Raw genomic sequence first — 20898 nt, 5'->3', positions numbered from 1 at the left:
ATAAGTCGACACTGATAGCACGGCTGAAGCAGATATTGCACACGGTGACAACGCAGATCCGCTCCGAGCACTTCAGATGCCGGTCAGAGCGTGGCTCCTCAAGGGTAGGCAAACAGTGCTGAGATCACCGGCTGACACAGGGTCCCTCAGCTACCTCGGCATTAATGTCGACCTTGTCATCTACACTTCTTATGTTTCCTTCCATTGCAAACGGGTCCTACCATAACACAGGCCGTCTGAGTTCCGGGACCCCTTCCTGTCCATGTTCAGCGAATGTACGCTGGTCCACTCGGGGTCCCTTGCCGGTACATCTCTTCCCTTAGACGTCGTGGGCCCTGTGTTTCTCTTCCCCGCTCCCTCCCCCACTAATGCAGAGGCCTTCAGCAGCGTTCGCGGGCCAGCTCGGGACCCTGCGGACCCCGCTTGGGAACCGGAACCCCAGGACGCACGTGACACAGACCGGCCTGTTCAGTATTGCTGACGCCTGCCCTCTGGTCCTCTCTGAGGTGGCAGGTCAGGGGTTCACTGACTGACACGCGAGGACCGCACCCTACAGCCGCAATCCCTTAGCACAACCCCAACCAGGCCTTCGCGCCCCCCAACCGGCACATGATCGCAGGCCCCGATTGCTTCTCGGGCCCTACAGGGGGGGGGGGGGGGAGGGGGCACGTGGCCCGATGTCCCGCGCGCCCAGCTCCTGCCGGCGCCTACCCGGGCTCGGGGCCACCCCATACGACCGGGGATCAGGACTGGGCCACGCGGCGACGGTCGGTCCGGCGCCTGGGCGGCAGCGGCGCCGCCAGTTAGCGCGGAACGTAACAACAATGCTCACCTTGTATATCTTGTAGACCAGAATCTTCATACGTCCCTTGCGAAACATGAAGCCTTTGCTCATGTACTCGTACTCCTGCTTGAAGCCCATCTCCGAGAGGAACTCCAGCACGTTCGGAGTGCAGCCAACATCGATGCTGTTTCGCAGCACGGTCGGGCGGCTCTTGTCACCTGGGAACAACCCGCGATCCATCAACCACTGCGAATAACGCCAAATGCAAGCAACGCCTTGCAAATTTCATAAATGCGCCAACCACGCCGCCGTCATGCTGTTTAACGGTGCCAATGTGGGATTTGCTCACACATTTCAACATTCGTTTAAACATTTTTTGCAGTTTTCAACGGTGGGGAGAATATTCAGCAGCTAAGTAAAAACTAAATAGACAAGGTGAGCAGCAAGCCCAAGCGGCAAAAGCGTAAGAAGTGAAGCTCTAAGCAGTGAAATTAGGTCGGCATCAGCATCAAAAGAACGCTCTACAGACTCCCCACGATTTGCACAGCACATCTCCACCGGCAACTGTCAAGTCGCCGCCCCAGTCGCGGGCGGTCTCGCGTTGCTCACGGGTCGCGCATCCACTCACCCACTTCGGGCTGGCCGATGTAGCGCATGGTCCAAGGCACGTCCGGATGGTCGACGGCCTGCCTGACGTACAGCGTCAGCGACTGACCGCCCGCTGTGGAGCCCCGGCCGGACGGGTCAGCCAGCGCGCGCCGACGCCGCCGTCACCCGTGCACGGATCACCGCGGCAAGTCACCGAACGGCGAGCAAAGCGGGGGTCCGAGGCCTCGGAGGTGTCAGGCTACTTTATATTGATTAGGGGGGGGGGGGAAGTTGGGTGAAGACGTGGTCACATTGAGAGAGATCACATCAGGCTAGGTCGAAGTGTGAGATAATAATGATTGCGGCATTATGTCTCACCAACTTCCACGGCCATTTCGAGACGGATGCCTTCACCAGGCTTCACGTGGGATGCGGTGATGGCGTGGCCGGGGCTGGAATCCAAGACTAACCGGTTCATAGTCAAGCGTTCTAACCACTATACCACCACCGCCCACTCTACCACCAAGTATGAGAACTCACACCGGACATTGAGAGCGAAGCTGCAAACAAGCCTGGTCCCTCTCGCAAGATGACAGCGATGTGCAGTGATGTGTCAAGCACGCTGAAGGGCAGCCGTACATCGCGAGCTGGCCCAGTTGCCGCACGCCTGGAGGGCGACTGACCTGGGCCCAGGGTGAGCACCCTCTCGCGGTCGTGGAACGTCTCCACCTGCTCGTCCACGTTGTCGGCTAGACCGCGCAGGCGGTGGATCAGCACATCTTTGGCGCTGTCTAGAACACTACCCTGCAGCAGGTACTCCTGGAATATTGACAATTTGTCTGTGGACAACATGCGCTGGATTTTTCCAGAGTGTACACAAAGATTGTATGAAAATAAACCATACCAAGCCTCAAATTTGAATCAATCCTTTTGAATTTACAAGTTTGGGCAGATTTCGTAACAGCATAAACAACTTTTGCATTTGCATTGCACAACATAAAAACACACTACAACTCGGAGCATGGCATAGGTGACATCACTCCCTTCATGTCACGTTAAATCCATAGAACAAATAAGCATCAGCTCATCATGCAGTGATATTCTACAGGTGTATAATGGATTACACTTATCATCCCCAACAGTATCTTAATCTTATTGCTTACAAATGAACTATTTCCTGCAGAAATAAATCCACATAGAACATCACCCAAATAAAACATAATGCCAGATCTCACAAGGACACCTGGATTACTGTGCTGTTCCTGTGTGTGCAAAAATAACTAAAAAAATAACCAACATATGTACCTGATTTGGGACCACCTTTGTTTGAATAGCAGCCTGCAGCATCTCCTGGGCTGACACTGCTGCACACATGTCTGATGAGAAGGGCCTGTTGGGGCAAGTGGTTAGCAATGGATATTGAACAGACAAAAACCAAGCATCACAAGTCATGGCTGCTTAGCACCTGGAAATCAATAACCTTATTATTGGAAGATGAGATGCAAGATGAGACAGCCTGCAAAACATACTTGAATGATAATTGTAACCTCAGCATACACACATAAATGGCTTCAGACAGGGTACTTGAGCAGTGTTTTTTTGTAACCCACAATTATAGAGCAATTAATGCCACATTGCACCAAACATTATTGACAATCATGACTGTGGATATATATATATATATATATATATATATATATATATATCACTGGACAATGCTTTGGTATCTTTTGGCCATGCTTGAACCAACCCAAAATTTCCAAGGATACTGAATACTTGACTGGAAATAAAATTCAGCAAAAAATACATAACAGCACTAGCCTCTGCCTTAGGGAAAACCTGGCCTTTGGATCCATGCATACATTGCATTCTATATGGAGAGGAGAGGGTTTTTTGACAGAGTGTAACCAAAGTGTGACAGTAGGAGGAAGAAGAGGGAGCCTGAATAGTGCAAGATTTCATTTAGGTGTACTGTCAACCATGTTCTGATATCTTTCCTTATCTTTCACACAATAAGAGTCTAAAACTGTCTGTCTTCTTATCATGGTAAGCTACACACCAATCATCAGTTCATGTCTCTAGCTCAATTATGCCAACCCAACATGGTCTCTTTAAGGAAAATATGTGAGACATGACATAAACAGCAAAGGTGGGCTTTTGACAGCATAACCAGCATGTAACCAGGGAGGGAGAGTAAGTTCAAAAATGACAAATATGCATGTCATTTATGGAAGATCCCTTAAGGCCAAAATGGTGGGATACTTGCAAGCATTGCACACATCACTGAACCGGATTCCTCTAACAAGAAACAAGCACATCATTCGAGTCATATCTCTAACTCAATTAGAACCCAAACAGGCGTTGCTTTCTGGGTCAAAATGATTTAAACAGCGTAGGGAATGGAGTGTTGAAAAATGTCCAAAAACAAGAAACGCAACTGATGGACGTGCCATCAGGCAATGCCATAGGCATTCAGCCATCAAGACATCAGCAGGTAGTTTTAGGTTAATGAAATAAGACTAAATGAATTGGCTACAGAGCCACACTCAACGATTAACTCGGTCCCCTTACCTTCAGCCGTCGAATCCGAAAATAAAACCTTAGCACCGCTCCTCGCGATCAATCCACGCTGCACACCGTGCTAGCGCGCGGGACGGACAAGCGTTGGTCGGCGTTTGGTCCCGAATGTCTCAGAATGAAGCAGCTCCGCCATAACTGTATAAAATGTTTTCTTGAGCCATGACAGCATAACAAGAAATTATATAATATTTTGATCGAATCTTTATGAAAGTCACTTGATTGGTTAGAAAAAATGGTAACTGGCGGAAATTTTATTATAATTTTTAAGTCAGTTAACTAATTTTTGTAAACAAATTCAACAGATTTACCAAACCAATCTCTGAAAATTTATGTAAATACTTATTTGCCTACAGCAGCCCAAATTTTCTTCCCCCGTGCTGTTCGTTCCCGGCGCTGGTGGCTCCGTTAATTATTTTGCAGGAATCGGGTGAATTGCATACCCGCGGAGCGCGATGGCTTCCCAAGCCCCAGTACGAGTGTCACCATTGATCAAGGTAACTCGTGGGGTCGTTATGGTAAGCAGAGCTGTTCCATCCTGCATGGTTTGTGCGTCAGCTTTGCCGCGTCCCGGAGGTGTCTTGTTCTCTTGCGTTATGTTCGTAGTGTGCGACATGTATGGGCTCATTGGGGGTTTGATATCTTGAATATAGTGAAAATGTTATTCTGCTGGTGTGCATGCTAATTTTTCTGCTGAGGTATTTGACATTTATGAAGTTATGGTTGTTCCTACCTATCGTGCGCTGTGACATGTACATCCAGTGTTGGCAAAATATGTTGAATTTAAGGTCAATTTACTGCTTAGCTGCATACAATAGTCTGCATATTTTAATCAGTGCATGTCTCAATTACAGTGTATGTAGTGGCCATATTTAGTGGTTAAAGAAAGGTAAAGGAATGCTCCAAAATTTAGGATTTAAAGCAACCATCAGTTTTGATGAAATAAGCCCATCATACCAGCTGGTACTTTTAAGTAGAGAAGACTGCTCTTTACAACACAGTTTGTCCATTCACTAAATATGTCATTCAATATGTCACTGTTTGATTGCCTAATAATACCTTTTACAGTATAGGTCAAGAGGTAATTGATGGTTGTTATGTCTGCAAATGGTGCTCATGAGTGTCAGATGCAAACAATTCAATAGTTGTCTTTTTATGGGTCCTGATCACTAATGGTCAATGAAAAAACCTTGATGACATTGAAATAGTCTGCAAAAAATGATTAGCATATGCTCTTGGGCATGTAGCTCTAAAATTAGAGGGGTTTAGGTCATAGCGATGATAGGGCTGTGAACTGCACCAGGTGGTGTATAATATGGCTTTTTCTAGTTAAAAAATGCTATTCAAATGTGAAGACTCCCTTTAAAGCCTGTGGTTTACCCAGAAGTCCACATATAGGAGCTGAAGGTAACAGCTACTTTTCCATTATGCTGTCCCACCCATTGTTCCTCCCTCTCCTGTCTTATGCTAATATCAATCAGGTTGTGGTAAGAGCAACAGTACTGATTGTGGACAGCAACAGCAGGAGCAGCAGTACTGATCATGGACAGCAACAGCAGGAGCAACAGTAATGACAGATCACTTTCCCCTGCAGGCTGGCCGGTGGTCGGCACTGCTGGTAGGTGTCCTGTACGGGTCCAAGCACTACAACACGCTGTCAAAGCGCGAGGTGGAGCTGCGCGAGATCGAGGCCAAGCAGAAGGTCGTCCGCGACGCCCAGCTGGCCAAGGAGCGCGCCGTACAGAACAGGGGTATGTTCCTGCCACCGCACTGCCTTGATGCCAGCTGGCTGGTGGTAGTGATGGTATGCAAGTGCTGGTGGCATTTGTCATAGGGATATTTGCTGCTGGTGGGAAACCTGTAACTAATTACCTTTAGAGCCAATGTTGCAGGTGTTGTTAGCATTTCTTGTTGTGAGATGTTATGGAACTTACCTCTTTCGAAGAGTGATGTATGTTTCTGCAGTGGGCAGTGGAGGAAGAGTTTTGGAGTTGACACTATTATGTCTGTTTCAGAACAAATGCTGTATCTGGCTAAAGAAACCGGCACGCCTGTCCCCGCGGATTTCGACAAACAGTACCCAGTCTCAAGCTAAAATATGCCTGCAATACGTGTTGCCGTGTGCGTGAATGTACTACATCGCTGGTCAATATAGGTATCAAATATGTCTTCTGCGTGTCATGACACTCGTCAAATGCAAACGTTGGGAATGTGTGACTTGGCCAAGTTCTCAAGCAAGTGCATGGAAGTAAAACTCTTTAACTGCCTGAATGGCGTACCTGCCATTCGATGAGCGGCGTCGCCCTCTCACAGCAACGTTATGATTGTGTCGCAGCACATTCAGCTGCCAGTATCATCAGCCAGAAGATCTCCTACGTTTGTAGTGTGAGGCACCTGAACAGCCGACGCCGTGGTCAGAGCATGTACCCTCGCAGCTGTAGCCAAGCGTTGCAGCGCCGCTCCGCGACATCCCGCCGTCAGTAGCCCAGTACGCCAGCGGGATTAATATATTGTACACGCTCGTCACACGATGGTATGACGTCACAGGACGCTCGTCACTCGCTGCGACGAGCACGCCTGCGTGCCCATCGGCCCTGTGCGTCGCCTGCGCCGTTCGCCGCTGCGCCGAACATGCGCTCACACCTCCACATTGACATCCACTCAATACAGGCAGCAATGGTAAGGCCGCGACATGACCTCGAGTATACGGGCCCACTGTATGGCCATGTTATCCCGGACGTGCACCGAGTACATAGGGCATAGTTCACGACAACGTGCCCCATTTTGAGGATTGAAAGGGCATGTAATATTGTTCGCCAAAAATCCTCTCGACCCACCTGACAGGTTTTCGCGGTATGGTGTTGGCCCCCATGCGATTCGCTTAGTGGCTACACAGGTCACGTCACTGACATAATACAGAAACGTTCATACAGCAACAGGAGCGACGGAGGCTTAAACGTAAAAACGCTTTTCACGTGCTGCCGCAGAGGCAAGGCATCCATGTTCTGCTTATACGGTATTTTCTGGAGCGCCTTCAAATTTCAGAAACACCAGCACCTAAAAGATATCACAGCAGCTGATAGCGCCTTCTGTTTAAATAAATTATTCCTCTCATCCACGCCGCGTCCGCGACCGCGCAGGGGGTACCGCGACAGCCGTGAGTCGTACCGGCCGTACCGCCCTCTCCTCTCAAAACACCGCATCGCTGCGGACCGAAGCGATGGCGCGTGTTCCTGGCGCCCCACTTCTCTCGCCGGAGGTACGCACCGCGGTCTGTGCCGTCCTGTCCTCTGTCCTCGCCCATACGACACCGTCTCCAACCGGTGAAACCCAGAGCATGAATGCAATGGGAAGCCGGTCGTAAGCTGGCATTTCGTGTTCATCTTTTGAGATGTTGACGGAAACGCGCCATCACAGCGCACACATATACGCATGCCGCTTCTATAAAAAACGAAACCGTAACTCCGTGCCACCGTCTACAACCGGTGGCGAGCTGTTGCACATTGCTTGCGCAGCGAGGTGGCATCAAGGACCACCTTCCTTACGCTTAAGCGGCCGCTCAAGCGCAAGAAGCGATCGCACCGACGCACTGCTGTCTGTCTCTGGCAGCCTTCGCCAGAACCTCGAACAGTGGTGACCTCTCGCTGTTCATCAGCACGTCCCACTGGCACTCCCCCAGGGGGGCCTGGCCCGACCGGTACCAAACCACGTGGCACGCGAAGCCTGTGGGCCATCATGGCTGACGCGCGGCCCACACTCATTTCTAGGCGGACATATCACGAAATGGGCGCGGCTCACGCTGTAGATTCGTTCTGTGTTTTCAGGACGTTGTCTAGCTGGTCCTCCAGCTCCCTGATCCGCTGCTCCTTGATGTTTAGCATGTTCTTCAGCTGCTTGATCTCTTCGGCCTGTTCTGCGTACCGCTTACGGAGCTAGAAAAGAGGGCGCCACAGTCTCTGCCAATTGCATGGCTTGTGAAGAAAAACCGCGACATGGGAACATGTTTTTGCTCGTTTACAGTGATGACATCGGCCTTAGTTCAGTAAGCGTTGCAGCCAACGAACCTTGTAACACACCAAGCAGCCTTCACACCCCGCTTAATACCCAAAATTGTTCTCCCAAATTATGAACGCACGAACCTAGGTGAGGAAGAAATGGAGAATGGAGGATGAGAGAAAATATATGATAGCAATTAGCATGCATTCCAGGCAAATTAAGTCGGCCACGCGACTAGCTTTTGTGGCCTCGTGTTACGCAAACAAAGTCTAGTGGATGACAATGACGGCCAAGCAATTAACGGCTAGGCAATTAACGGTTAGGCAATCAACGACTAAGCAATCAACGGCCATCCACTCTGAAGGCCGGTTCCACTCCACGCCAAACCATGACGCCGCGCAGCGGTTTCACCCGCTGACTACACCACAACATTCCGGCGCCGCCCGTCACTCCAGAGCCTCGTCTGCCGGGGCAGGCGGCCAGCCAGCACCAGACGGCGACTGACCTCCACCTCTGCCTTGTGGGTGGGCTCGGGGCGGGCCGGGGTGACTGTGACCGGACGGTGGCCGCCCAGCTGCTCCGGCGCGCTCGGCAGGCCGTTCCACGACTTTAGCGGCATCGACTGATAGCCCGAGTCGGCCGCCGGTGGACTCCGGCCGGTCGGCTCCTGAGGGTGGACACAGGTTGGGTCAGAGTCGGCCGCCGGTGGACTCAAGCCAGTCGGGTCCTGAGGATAGATTCAGGTCGAGCCAGAGTCGGCCGCCGGTGGACTCCGGCCGATGGGCTCCCGGGAATGGACGCAGTTCAGGTGAGGTCAGAGTCGGCCGCTGGTGGACTCCGGCCGGTCAGCTCCTGGGAGTGGACGCAGGTCAGGTGAGGTCAGAGTCGGCCGCCGGTGGACTCCGGCCGGTCGACTCCTGAATATGGATATAGGTCGGGTCAAAGTCGGCCGCCGGTGGGCTCCTGGGGATGGACGCAGGTCAGGCGAGGTCAGAGTCGGCCGCCGGTGGGTTCCGGCCGGTAGGCTCCTGAGGATGGACACAGGTCATGTGGGGTCACAGAACAGTGACCAGGGTCGACCACTGTGAGCTCACGCGGGTCACGCGGGCCCAACTACATGGCGCGCATCAGGACAGAACACGCTGAACACGACTCGAAGGCTGAGAACGGCGAGAACTCTGCCAACTCCCCGGTCGTTGACCGGGGGCAGGCCGCTCTTAACGGCACCGTGGCGGCGCCCGCACGGACGGCACTCCGTAGATCAGGAGTTTGTGAGTTTGTGTGACGACACTCCGTGAGTCGGGGATTTGTGTGACGACGCCCTGTGAGTCACGGATTTGTGTGAGAACGCTCCGTAAGTCAGGAGTTTGACGACGCTCCGTGAGTCAGGAGTTTGTACGACGACACTCCGTCGGTCAGGAGTTTGACGACGCTCCGTAAGTCAGGAGTTTGACGACGCTCTGTGAGTCAGGAGTTTCCGTGCCGGCAGTGACGTGCGGTGTCAGACGGCCAGCTGTATTACCTGCTCAGTCCACATCTGCTGGATCTGCTGAAACTTGGACGCTGGTTTGTTCGCATCGTTTAGTCGTTCCTGAAACATGAGTCATACGTGCAACGCTGTGCGGGCGACAGACGACAAAAAACAGCGATCTGGATCAATCAATCGGGGGCAGATGTGTTCTGACGGTCATCCACTGATTGCTGTGCATAATGCGATCGTTCACTAGATATAAGGTGTAATCTTAATCAGACAAATTAGAATACTGCTTATATATATATATATATATACACATATATATATATATATATATATATATATATATATATATATATATATATATGTATATATACATATATTATGCAAGCGCCATGGCCCATAGCGTCTGCAATTAGCGGCAGCTCATTGAAAGACAGAACCGAACGAACATGACTTGTAACACTAGCGTTCTTGGAGCGTTCCCATCCAACGGTTGTGCGAAGTCCCATCCAGCACCCATGCCGCCTGTCGTGAGCAGTGAAGCGCGCGGGGTGCTCGGGCTCGCACCTGCGGTCGGCGGTCGTCGCTGTCAAGGTCGTCGTCCCCTGTGTCAGCTGGTTCGTCAGAAGAGTCAGCAGAAGTCACGCCACTGTCCTCAGAGGTGTCCTACGCACCACGGGTCAGGTCAGGTCACAGACGGGTCACGCGGTCAGCCGGTGCACGTGGCGAGCTCGCGGGTGTGTGCCGACGGCTCGCTGTCCACGCCCGTGTGCGTGCGGAAGGCGAGTGTGCGCGCCAGACGGCGCCGAGGGGAAAAAGCGAATTTTCATGAAGAGCAGGAGATGGAAGAAGCGTGGCTGTAGTCCGCTAAGCCCTTGGACAGCTGGGTTGAACATCGAAGACCAAGATGGTTATTCGCGCTCAGGAGAAACAAGAAGAGACGATATGGTGCTTTGTAGTTGCTTGACGAAGCGCAATTCAGCTGACATTCCTAAAATCGTTCCTTTGCTCCACTCAAATTTCCCTAAATGATATATACGTTGCGACACATCACAAAAATCAACCTTGAATATGAAGTCCTTATCCAGCACGAGCTGAAGGCGGAGCGGAATGAATCATCATCCGCCACCACTTTCCGTGACAGACAGATGACAGGTGATCGTGACAGACTGTGCTGTGGCACTACACCAAAGTCGAAGGAGCCTGGGCACAGGGCAGCGCTGACTGAAGCAGGGTCAGACCGAGTAGAGAGCCGTCACCAGGGTGCGCGCGCCGGGGTCTGGCGCCGCCGCAGGGCGCGCCAGCCGTCACCGAGCGGCCGGCGCGTGATTTACCAGCCGGGAGTCGGAGGCCCGCAGAATCTGCGCGCGCGCCTGACGCTCCAGCAGCTCGATAATCTCCTTGATTTTGCCCGACTTTTCGCTGATGGTCAGGTCGGCTTTCCAGCGGCTGAGGTCCTTCTCAGAGACGGATTTGGACATACGGGAGCGGGGACCGGCGGCACTCGGGCCAGGGCGGGAAGCTTTCGGACGAGGGGACACGTTCTCTTTGTTGGTTTTGTTGTTTTTCTCCTGTAATGCGGTTCATTCGGTGTTAGTTCGTCAGGTCGGCCGCGGCGCAGTCTCATTAGCTCGTCCAGTAAACCGCACAACTGTGCTGGACACCAAGCAGCACACAAGCCGTCGTCGGAGTCAACAAAGCAGCACACAAGCCGTCGTCGAAGTCAACAAAGCAAAATTGCGTCGGCGCCGACAACGCGGCGGGGCAAACCGTCCCTATGACGCGTCCACGGGCGTCGCCGTCTTCACAGAGCCTCACTCTCCGCCCCGGCCGGCCGCCGGCGCCTGCCCTGACGCCGCCGCCGGCGGTGACGCACCTGCTGCGGCCGGTAGTCGGGCCGCGTGCCGGACGAGATGAAGGCGAACTTGCGGTCGGTGTTGCGGTCGCCGGCGATCAGGCCGTCCTGAGCGCGGTTGAGGCCGACCGGCTTGTGGGTGCGCACCGCCACGCCTGGGGGTACGCCGACTGTAGCCCGAGGGCACGGGTCACACGAGTGCGGGTGAGACCGGCGCCCTGTCACATGCGGCACTAGAGGCGATGACATGCCGCAGTGGGGGGGGGGGGGGGGGGGGGGGGGTCGCCTGTTGCTATCAGATCCATGCCAAACGATCAAGAAGTGTGCCTGCATTCAGGAGTCGTTAGATATACGACGCCTATTTTTTTATAGTGGGAAAACAGAGGAATGATATACTTCATTCAAAATAACACGAAAATAATGAAATGAAACGAACATCCAGTTGAACAAAATTCTGGCAGTATAGTGAAGTGATGTGATAAATGACATGAACTCCTGACTGAGCGTGACACACGCTCAACCATTCCACAATTACTTTCGCGACACGACTCTCGCTTATTGTGAAACAAATTCGTCTTTCCTGCAACCACACTACATCCAAAATGCATTGGTAGCGATTGATGCCTGAAAAGAAGCGTCAAATTTACGTGCAAGTCAACACCAATCCATGAGCCTATGGGTAAGACTCTGAATGTCTTTGGGTATCTTTCCTTCAGTGATCGCTCTGACTCCCACCATGGAACCAAAACTTCAACAAATATTAAAAACATCATAAAATAAATATGACCGAAAAAACTGGGCATTTGGTTCGCACAAAACGGGGTAATGCTCTACACTTGCATCGCACACATGCAAACTCGCACAAATTCGTGCACGCATCTCACACACCATTATGCGCGGACGGTTTAAACCGCCCTCCCATCCACATTCAGCAGCATCGATTACTCTTTCTTTCTGTCACCTCGCTCTGCTTGGACCGGAGGGGCCCGGGTATTCATAGCCCAGGTAGCGGGCAAGCTTCGGCAAAAACCGCGCGGCTCGCCCAAAGTAGGAACAAAGCACGTACATGTGGCGCGGCGCACGAGACACGAGCATTCGTTCATTCCCTTCCCATTCAGAAGATCCGCACACCAAGACGTTTACACCATCTGGTTTCCGCGCACTTTCACTCCCTCTGCTCAACGCTCCTCTCACTCTTCACGTGTTCAGATGGCTCATATCGGGTCCTGGCCCTACCAGATAGCAGCCGCATGCAGACAGCATTCCAGCGGCGCTTCATTCGTTCTACACATCCTTCCACACGTTGGCGCGCCGGCGGCCTCACCTGTGCGCAGGGACATGAGCACGGGCGGCTTGTTCTGGCCGGCGATCCACTCCTCGGCGGTCAGGGCCGGCGTCGGTGCCGCCGTGTCCGGATAAATGTCTTCCTGGAACTGGTCACTCTGCGGCGCAGACACGCAAGCGCGTGTGTCAGGTCACGGCGCGTCACCGGAGAAACGGGCGGCTCTGACACCGGCACGGAATGGGCCATTGCCATTACACTTCATCGGATGCCACTCCATCATCAATTGCAATCGCCCCCTCCATGACCCTGTTCGTGTGCAGTTTGTCCGCGATCACAAGTGCAAGCCTCTGAATCTCAGACTCGGGATCCTTTTCATTCTGGTCATGGAGATGCCTGAAGGGCTTTCAGCGCTTACAAGGTCTCTTCCTCCCCCAATGTAGCCGCGTTTCTTATCAAAAGCCATCTGGGCTGGCTGACGCCCCGCGTCTCATGCGTCCCGTACCATGGCACACCTTCCCGCCTCCTCCTCCCGGCGGCGTACCTTGCGCGGCACGATCATGGTGAGTGGCTCGCACAGATCTTTGGTGGCGTGCAGCTTGAAGAAGCGGAAGATCTCGCAGCGGCGCGTGTCCATGGCGCGCTTGGTCAGCACGCCCAGGCCGCGCTGCGGCGAGCCCGAGATGTACTGGTTCAGGTAGTGGCACCAGGGGGGCTCGTCCACGATTTCGTAGTAGCGGATGTTGCCGTCGCCCTGTCGGACCACACCGGGTCGGCAGGTCAGGGCAGGACGGGCATGGCTGCCCCTTAGACGTGGGCACATGTGTTCCGAACGACGGGAGCAGCAAAGATCACCTTCCAATTGGTGTTGGTCAGCTAGGCTCTTAAGGACTCGGTAGCCAAACGACGTGCCGTAAAAACATCGACTGCGATCGCATTATCGTGACTTATCCCTGTAATCGCGCTATGGCGATGACCCCCACTTCCACACCACATACGAATGTCACTTTTGTACAGGTGCGTAACCCTATTTCATTGCTACGAGATATCATTGCACCAAAATAAACTGAGCCCCGGCAGCATTTAAAGCATCGTGACATCCATGCCCCTATGCATCGTTCGGCCCGCACGTCACAATCAAACCACCGTCCACAGATGCATATCACAGCCATCGACGAGAGTCGCGACTGGCTGCCCTGTCGGCGGCCCACCTTCCCGGCCAGGAAGAGGACGCGGGTGTCCGGGTCGTAGAAGGGGTAGATGATGCCGGACGACGAGTCGATGTTCTCGAGGCGGAGCGGCTCGCTGAGGCGGCGCTCGTCCCAGACGGCGTACTGCCGGTCCGAGAACTTGGAGAAGCCGGTGGTGAGCACCCGGCCCGTGTCGCCCAGATACTGCACCTTACACGCCTTGGCGCCCTCGTGGCACTGGCCCTCCTGGCGACAAGGAGGGGGAGGGGGCGGGTCACACCGCCGCCGGGGCAGGTCACGTCCGGCAGTGGGCAGGGCAGGTCACACCGCCGCTGGCGCAGGTCACACCGGCACCGGGGCAGGTCACATCCAGTAGTGGGGCAAGGACAGGTCACGTCATCAACAGAGCAGGTCACAACCGACGGCGGACCGGCGTCGTGAGGTGCGGTGCCTCGCCGCACCGAGGTATGCAGTGCATTTTCGCCCACGGCTCGGCATTGTGAGGCAATATCCGGGTGATAACTCCATTACATACATGATGACAAGACCTGTGTTCGAAACAGTGCATACGCGGACGTCTTATCTATATTTAATCATCAGGTTTCTACCAACTTTGAACCTTTCATTTCGGTGCAGTTTGGGCGTCTAAAAAACCGACAAGAAATAACACCAGCAGGTATGCTTCTGAAGAGGACGCAAAGTGCATCGAAGGTTGTGACGGCTGTTGGAGCGGTAATTTGAGGACAGCGTCGATGCCAAAAGACTGCGATGTTCGCACACGTGTCCAAGTGGTTGTAAGGCTGCCCGATGGGTTAGACCCACGACCATCAAAAGATCAATCAGTTGGCTTAAAGCCTAAATGAAAAATCCGACACATTGGGAAGGGCTGAGGACGTCATTTCGTGAAACGGTGTGGTTGATCTGAGCTTCAAACTATGATTGCAACATTGTGGAGCCTCACTGTCTGTTCTGCAAACACTTCTTGCAACTCGCAATTACAGATGACAAAGCAATACCGATATTGCAAATGACGACTCGTTTAAAGGAACCGAGTTAAATACAGAAAAAGATACATCACGATTGCAGATATTCAACGGTAGAACCATCGTTTCTCTTTTTGGAAATGGCTTCCTTCGCATATTCCAAAATGCACGGTGATGTCACTGGGTGTTTTGTACAGAATCACCTGACACAATGCTGCCCATATCTAAGATGCTGATTAATTACCTCTAACTTGCAAAAACAAATAGCTGATTTATTACCTCTAACTTGCAACAATAATGCGTGTGTTTGATTATCGTATTACTCAAATACAATGGCATAACATTTGACAATGAACCATTGGGAGTGCAAAACACATAATTTGTTCTGATATTGATGATGAAGTCAAGTGTCCGACTCCTCGCGGTGGCCGCCTTTCCTATCAGAATGAGAGGCAGGCGACGTCATACAGCCTCACCAGCGGAGTACATCGAAAGGCCCAATGACAACAATGACAACGATGAAATAAAGTGGTTCCTACTGTAGTCTTCTGCATTAGCCTTTATTAGTTACTCATTTTCTTGTCAGGCTTTCGAAACTATCAAATTTCTGACATTAACAAAATAGGGGATTTTATGAACATAGGCGTAGCTCTTATAGTGCTCTGACTGATTTGTAACTGACATAATTGCATAAGACCCTATTCCATTTCAGAAGCGAAACCCGGACAGATCCATCAGCATTTACTACCGATCAAACGCGACATTCTCTGAACATTTATGCGTGACCTGCCTGTCAGAGCCGTTGTCAATGAAAGCACGTGGCAGATATTTCGACAAAGAAAATGACTACAAGGATCGACGAACCGCCATCGGCACGTACGATGAACGGTGAATGAGTGACCTTTAGCTCAGTCACTGACCTCTGACCGGTCGCGGGCCACCGGCGGTGACAACTGACATGGCAGAAGGCCAGTGACCTCTCGCCTAGTCGGAAACCAGCAAGAAACCACCTGATGGCGGCAGGTGTCTCATGCTGGTGTCGATGACCTCCGCGCTGGCCCCGCGGACCTGGCGGTGACCTCTGACCTGCAGAACGCGGCCAGAGCGCGGCTCGATGATGCGCAACTTCTTGTCCTTGCACGTGGTGGCCAGCAGCGAGCCGTCGCGGTTCAGCGACATGCCGAAGATGGCGTCCGGGTGACAGTCGATGGCGTTGATCACCTCACCCTTGCTGATGTTCCACACGATTATCTGCCGGCGCGTGGCGCGCGCTGAGTCAGCCGGGTCACAGATCGCTGGCGTGGTGCGGCGGCGCGGCGGAATCGTGATTTGGCCGGAAGGTCGAAGGTCACGGCCCAATAGTGGCGCTTTTGTCCTGAACCCTTTCAAAATAATTCAAAAGCTGGGGTGGCGAAAATAGATCGAAGTGGGGGCCAACCCTGAATAACATCGAGCATATGGTAACCAGAATCCAAGCTGGCGAGACAGGGAAAGACTCCGAATTCCGCTCAAGCTGTCCAAAGATCAGGCCTTAAAGGTGACAATTCTTGCCTTTTGTCATCTTTGAGTGGTGAGACGCCATGACTCCATTCTCACCATTGTGGATTTGCAGGGGCATGGGGGCAGGGGATATGGCAAACACCAATATTCGATTTGCCTGCCTGCACACCATGTGCGGATGATATGTGCTAACATGACAACATGGCCGAGAGCGTGCGCGCATCCTTCGTGTGCCACCCTGCTGCTATGTCAATATCGTCGATGGTTATATAGCTATGGCTCCATCGATGAGCTACTTGCAGCTGGTAAGAAAAATAGGGCGTTGTTGTCGCGACCAACAAAGGAAGCAGCACTTCAGTCGTCCCCGGTTGGCCATGACACAGCGCTGCTATAATCTGTGTTTACACAAGCGACGCGGACGGCGGGCTCCACCCGACCATGATTCTGCGCTCATTATCACGGCCAGGGGCGTGCACAGGAGCTGATTCGGTGGCGGGAGCACGTTTCAGACGGCTGGCGTGTCTGCCAGGTCCACTCTCGGCGCTGTCCATCAGGGTCGCACGCCGTGCACGTTCCCACGACATCCCAGAGCAGTGGTTAGTGACCGGTCTTTAGCGCGGCCATCGCACGGCTTGGCTGCGTCCATGATGGCTGCCAGGATCGCCGTGGCTGCTGGCTGTCAGACGCGTCAAGACACTGATAACGCCGCTAGATGGGCCGTATAAGACGCCAGGAGACCGTGTGGCAGCGGGTGCTGGACACGCTGATGCCGCCGTGAATAGGCACTTTGTCGCGCTTAACAACCGCGTGAAATTCAATAGGCGAGTCAAATTTCCCATTATCCCACCTCCTTTCCTCTTTCATCTCACCTTCCTCCTCCATCCGTAACACATTCCACCCGGCCAGGGAAACGCAACGCCCCGTCCGCTGCCTCGAAGCTGGAGGCGCCACGGTCGCGCTAGGTGACGAGCGCGCGCCACTCACCAGGTGGTCGAGGCCGGCACTGATGAGCACGTTCTCGGCGGTCGGGTGCCAGTCGATGTAGCTGACGCGCCGCTTGTGCCCGCGCAGGTCCACCAGCCACTCGGTCAGGTTGCCGTTCAGGCCCGTGTCGGGGATGTACCACACCTTGACCTGCGGCACAGGCGGTGCGGGCGGCGGCTGTGTGACACTGATCGTGCGTGGAAAGGTCATCTGATTCGTCGATAGTGGGTAGGAGCATCGTTTCATCAGTGGGCAGGCTTGGATGCGCCGAACGGGGAAGCTGATTCGCTCTCTGATGGACACCTGACCAGCAATCACGGCTACAAATTTGAGCCAGCGCAGCAAGGTCGCGGGTTTCGTGTTCTATGCTATCCAGGCTGTTTTGAGAGTTCATCGAAAGACAGTCGCGTGCAACGACCATTGTCACAATGTGCGTCTTTCTGTGACACGTCACCAAACATTCACAATTATAGCCAACCTACGCACAGTGAGTCACATGATATGCCTGACGGACGGAAATCTCCTCTAACCTTTTCGCCAGCTCAGTTGCTCGGTATCGATGCTCATCCGAATTAATTCGACCGTATCAGATAGCCGGAACGATCTGTTCCGGCAGTGTCAAACAATCCAGTGTGCAATTTCCAATGTAGTCAGGTCTCTGACCTCTTGCATGGGACCACGCTTAAATGTTATCAACTCGAGGATTTCGCCAATGTTTTTGTGAAGCCTACAGCATAAATCATATCACAGCTGTTGTCGCTTGCGTCAGAATCGACTTCGAAATTGAGCGATATCTAGTGGCGCGAAGATGTTCCAAGTCGGGGTCAAGTCAACGCCATATGGTACGCGTCAGGGGGAGGTAGATCCTGCTGAAGTGGAACCAAGCACAAGTCCGCGTGGAAGGCATTAACTAGAGTGACCTGATCACAAGCTCGTCCGGAGGCGGCGCTCAGGGACAACACCTGGGCAGCGATGCTCACGCAATGTGGTCATAACCACGCCTTTCCATCATTCCGTCTTCTGCTGTCTGCCGTGCATTCGTGAGTAAACCTCATAAAGCATAATAATTTGATACAATATTTCCTTCTTCGTGGGCAAAAACACCAGCCGGCATTTCGCCTACCACGCGCCAACCAGTGCTATTGGGACGGCCGAATCCCTCGCATAGGTGAGAGGCCTCCATGTCTGACCCACCCGTGCTCGTACCGTCCCGCTTGAAATACCGAAATACACCGAATTCTACCGCGTTTGCGGTTTGGGAGCCAATCGTAATAGGTGATTCTCAACCTGAGGAATTCCGATAAATGATGCAACACAACACTTACGCCAGACGTAGACTAATAGCTGCTTTCCATGCCCGTAGCAAGCATCTTTTGCGGCTGAGCAGCCCACACCATGTTCATTGCATAACGCATGCAATACCATCGCCGGAGAAGGAGAGCTTCAGTGTGGGCCACGCCTACGCCGGGAGCTTCGGCGCGGGCCACGCCGATGCCGGGAGCTTCGGCGCGGGCCACGCCGATGCCGGGAGCTTCAGTGTGGGTCACGCCTAGCCGGGAGCTTCGGCGCGGGCCACGCCGATGCCGGGAACTTCCGTGTGGGTCACGCCGATGCCGGGAGCTTCAGTGTGGGTCACGCCTATGCCGGGAGCTTCGGCGCGGGCCACGCCGATGCCGGGAGCTTCCGTGTGGGTCACGCCGATGCCGGGAGCTTCAGTGTGGGTCACGCCGATGCCGGGAGCTTCAGTGTGGGTCACGACACGGGCCACGCCGGCGCTCGGCATCTATGGCCGAGTCTCTCCTGTCTGCCCCCGCCGGGCTTCACCAAGTGGCCCGCCGTCACGCCCCGGCAGTTCTCCCCGCAGCCCGCCACCGGACGGCGACCGGGTTACATCACCGTCATCCACCCGAGATGTTCCCCGATGGACGCCACATGTCACCGCGTTCACCTCTCGCCCGGCGGCGGCGCGCCGCCCGGCCCGGCTTTCTCCCGGCAGCGAACGGCGGCGAGCGGTGAGCGGCGGATCTCGTGGGACTGAAGCAATGTCCGTTCCCCGGATGGCAACGCGACTCCGGTCCAGCGACGGCGCGCCGCTGGCCCGGCGCAGTCATCCCATTACACACCGCGTTGCTTCACGCCTGGGCGTGGCCGTTCGAGGACTGTGGAGCGGTGTTCGACGGTGGTGTGCCTGCAGTGCTTTGTGTTGGGCTGAGCGGTTTTTGCTGTCAGAAGTGCGCTGGCTCGGGTGCGGTCGGCCGCGGGGAGCCAGCTCACTGACTGCCAGGAGGTGTGCTGGTTTGGGTGCGGTCGGTCGCGGAGAACCAGCTCACTGCCTGTCGGGAGGTACGCTGGCTCGGGTGCGGTCGGTCGCTGAGGACCAGCTCACTGACTGTCGGGAGATGCGCTGGCCTGGGTGCGGTCGGTCGCGGAGGACCAGCTTACTGACCGCCGGGAGGTGCGGTGGCTTGGGTGCGGTCGGTCGCGGAGGGCCAGTTACTGACTGTCGGGGGTACGCTGGCTCGGGTGCGCTCGGTCCCGGAGGGCCAGCTCACTGACTGTCGGGAGGTGCGCTGGCTCGGGTGCGGTCGGCCGGGGAGGACGAGCTTACTCACCGTGCAGTCGTCGGAGCCCGAGGCGATGACGTTGTCGTTGAAGGGGTTCCACTTGATGTCCATCACGGGCCCCGGTGGCCGGCCACCCGCCCCACGGACGAGTCCACTCGGCCCGTCTGGGGCGATTTGGTCAGGTCAACGACGACAGCAAGGGAGACGAAAGCGTAGAGTGCTTCACAAGTCCGCATAGCCTAAACACACAGCAATACCCGTCGCAGTGGATGTTGGCTTGCTAAACCATCCCACTGTATCAAAATGAGATCTGCGATATCGTACAAAACGAAAACAAAAGAAGCGCGATTAGTTGGTGGCATTAAACTACCCCCTAATGTCAGTGACGGCGACCTAGATGACCGAGAATTATCGGAAAGACAGCGGAAACAATCTCAGGAATTCGATGGAAAAGTGCTCCAAATGCCGAAATAAAGGCACCTCACGATGAGCGAGATAATTATCTTAATTGCCAGAAAGTTCAGCTCGGCTACAGGCAGTCCGACCGGCCAGCGCAGCCTGGCCGCTTTCGATGCATCGACCGGACCACTTTAGTGGATGATTATGTCCTCACGGCACCGGGGAACAGCACGAACTGCCCCAGATTTATCGGAATCAAGATTAATGGCCGCTAACGCCACCCGAAATAGCGCCGCTGGAGGCCGGTCAGCCTCAGCGGGCCCTCCATCACTCGGCTTCGGAGGCCGATTCGGCCGGCGTTCCGCCTCGTCCCGAGGTCTATCCAGAGCGTCGCACGAGATGAACGGGTAACGGGTCCCATGTCGCGCGCTTCTCCGGCACCGGGCGACGGCGCAGGGGCGCCCTGTCCCGCCCGGCCGCGACGAATGCGGCGCGCACCCCGGCCGGCCGCGCCGCCGCCGGCGCCGACAATCGGTAGCGGTTTTTGTGTCACGGTCGCGCGGCGCCGCCGCCTCTTCCGTGGTCAGCTGAGGATGTCACGGACAGCTGACGGCGGCAATCATGGCGCGGCCGTGTGAAGGGACGGCGCGACTGAGACGTGACCGGCGCGGCCGGCGACGCATTGCTGCCGCCGTGATAAATGTCCCGATGGCTTTCGC

The 20898-nt window shown here is 54.3% G+C and overlaps 2 protein-coding genes and 1 pseudogene across 2 annotated transcripts; 1 reads left to right on the top strand and 2 right to left on the bottom strand.

Moving 5' to 3' along the window:
* Positions 1-380: 380 nt before the first annotated feature.
* On the bottom strand, positions 381-4030 carry LOC119090277 (mediator of RNA polymerase II transcription subunit 18-like). Its single transcript, XM_037213059.1, has 6 exons — positions 3944-4030; positions 2678-2762; positions 2056-2191; positions 1413-1505; positions 833-1002; positions 381-410 (listed from the first exon to the last, which is right to left on the bottom strand). The coding sequence occupies exons 2-6, from the start codon at positions 2744-2746 to the stop codon at positions 381-383; spliced, it is 498 nt and encodes a 165-aa protein (XP_037068954.1). The 5' UTR covers positions 2747-2762; positions 3944-4030.
* A 313-nt stretch (positions 4031-4343) lies between these two features.
* LOC119089532 (ATP synthase subunit e, mitochondrial) lies at positions 4344-6116 on the top strand. Its single transcript, XM_037212267.1, has 3 exons — positions 4344-4446; positions 5544-5700; positions 5965-6116. Exons 1-3 carry the CDS (start codon positions 4405-4407, stop codon positions 6042-6044), a joined length of 279 nt encoding a protein of 92 aa, XP_037068162.1. The 5' UTR covers positions 4344-4404; the 3' UTR covers positions 6045-6116.
* A 1595-nt stretch (positions 6117-7711) lies between these two features.
* Positions 7712-20898, bottom strand: part of LOC119089531 (coronin-1A-like) — a 39673-nt pseudogene continuing 26486 nt past the window's right edge.

The sequence above is a fragment of the Pollicipes pollicipes genome, unplaced genomic scaffold (genome assembly GCF_011947565.3).
Source record: "Pollicipes pollicipes isolate AB1234 unplaced genomic scaffold, Ppol_2.1 Scaffold_3087;HRSCAF=3621_pilon_pilon_pilon, whole genome shotgun sequence".
NCBI classification, from domain to species: Eukaryota; Metazoa; Arthropoda; class Thecostraca; order Pollicipedomorpha; family Pollicipedidae; genus Pollicipes; species Pollicipes pollicipes.
The sequence above is the reverse complement of the archived record's forward strand: the minus strand, read 5'-3'. Positions and strand labels throughout refer to the sequence as shown.

Coding starts and splice junctions, on each gene's coding strand:
- LOC119090277 (XM_037213059.1), bottom strand. CDS start 2,746: ATGTGTGCAGCAGTGTCAGCCCAGGAGATGCTGCAGGCTGCTATTCAA. Junction 1,506..2,055: donor GGTGCTCACCCTGGGCCCAG/GTCAGTCGCCCT, acceptor GGGGCTCCACAG/CGGGCGGTCAGTCGCTGACG. Junction 1,003..1,412: donor CATCGGCCAGCCCGAAGTGG/GTGAGTGGATGC, acceptor GGTTGTTCCCAG/GTGACAAGAGCCGCCCGACC.
- LOC119089532 (XM_037212267.1), top strand. CDS start 4,405: ATGGCTTCCCAAGCCCCAGTACGAGTGTCACCATTGATCAAG. Junction 4,447..5,543: donor GAGTGTCACCATTGATCAAG/GTAACTCGTGGG, acceptor TTTCCCCTGCAG/GCTGGCCGGTGGTCGGCACT. Junction 5,701..5,964: donor GCGCGCCGTACAGAACAGGG/GTATGTTCCTGC, acceptor TGTCTGTTTCAG/AACAAATGCTGTATCTGGCT.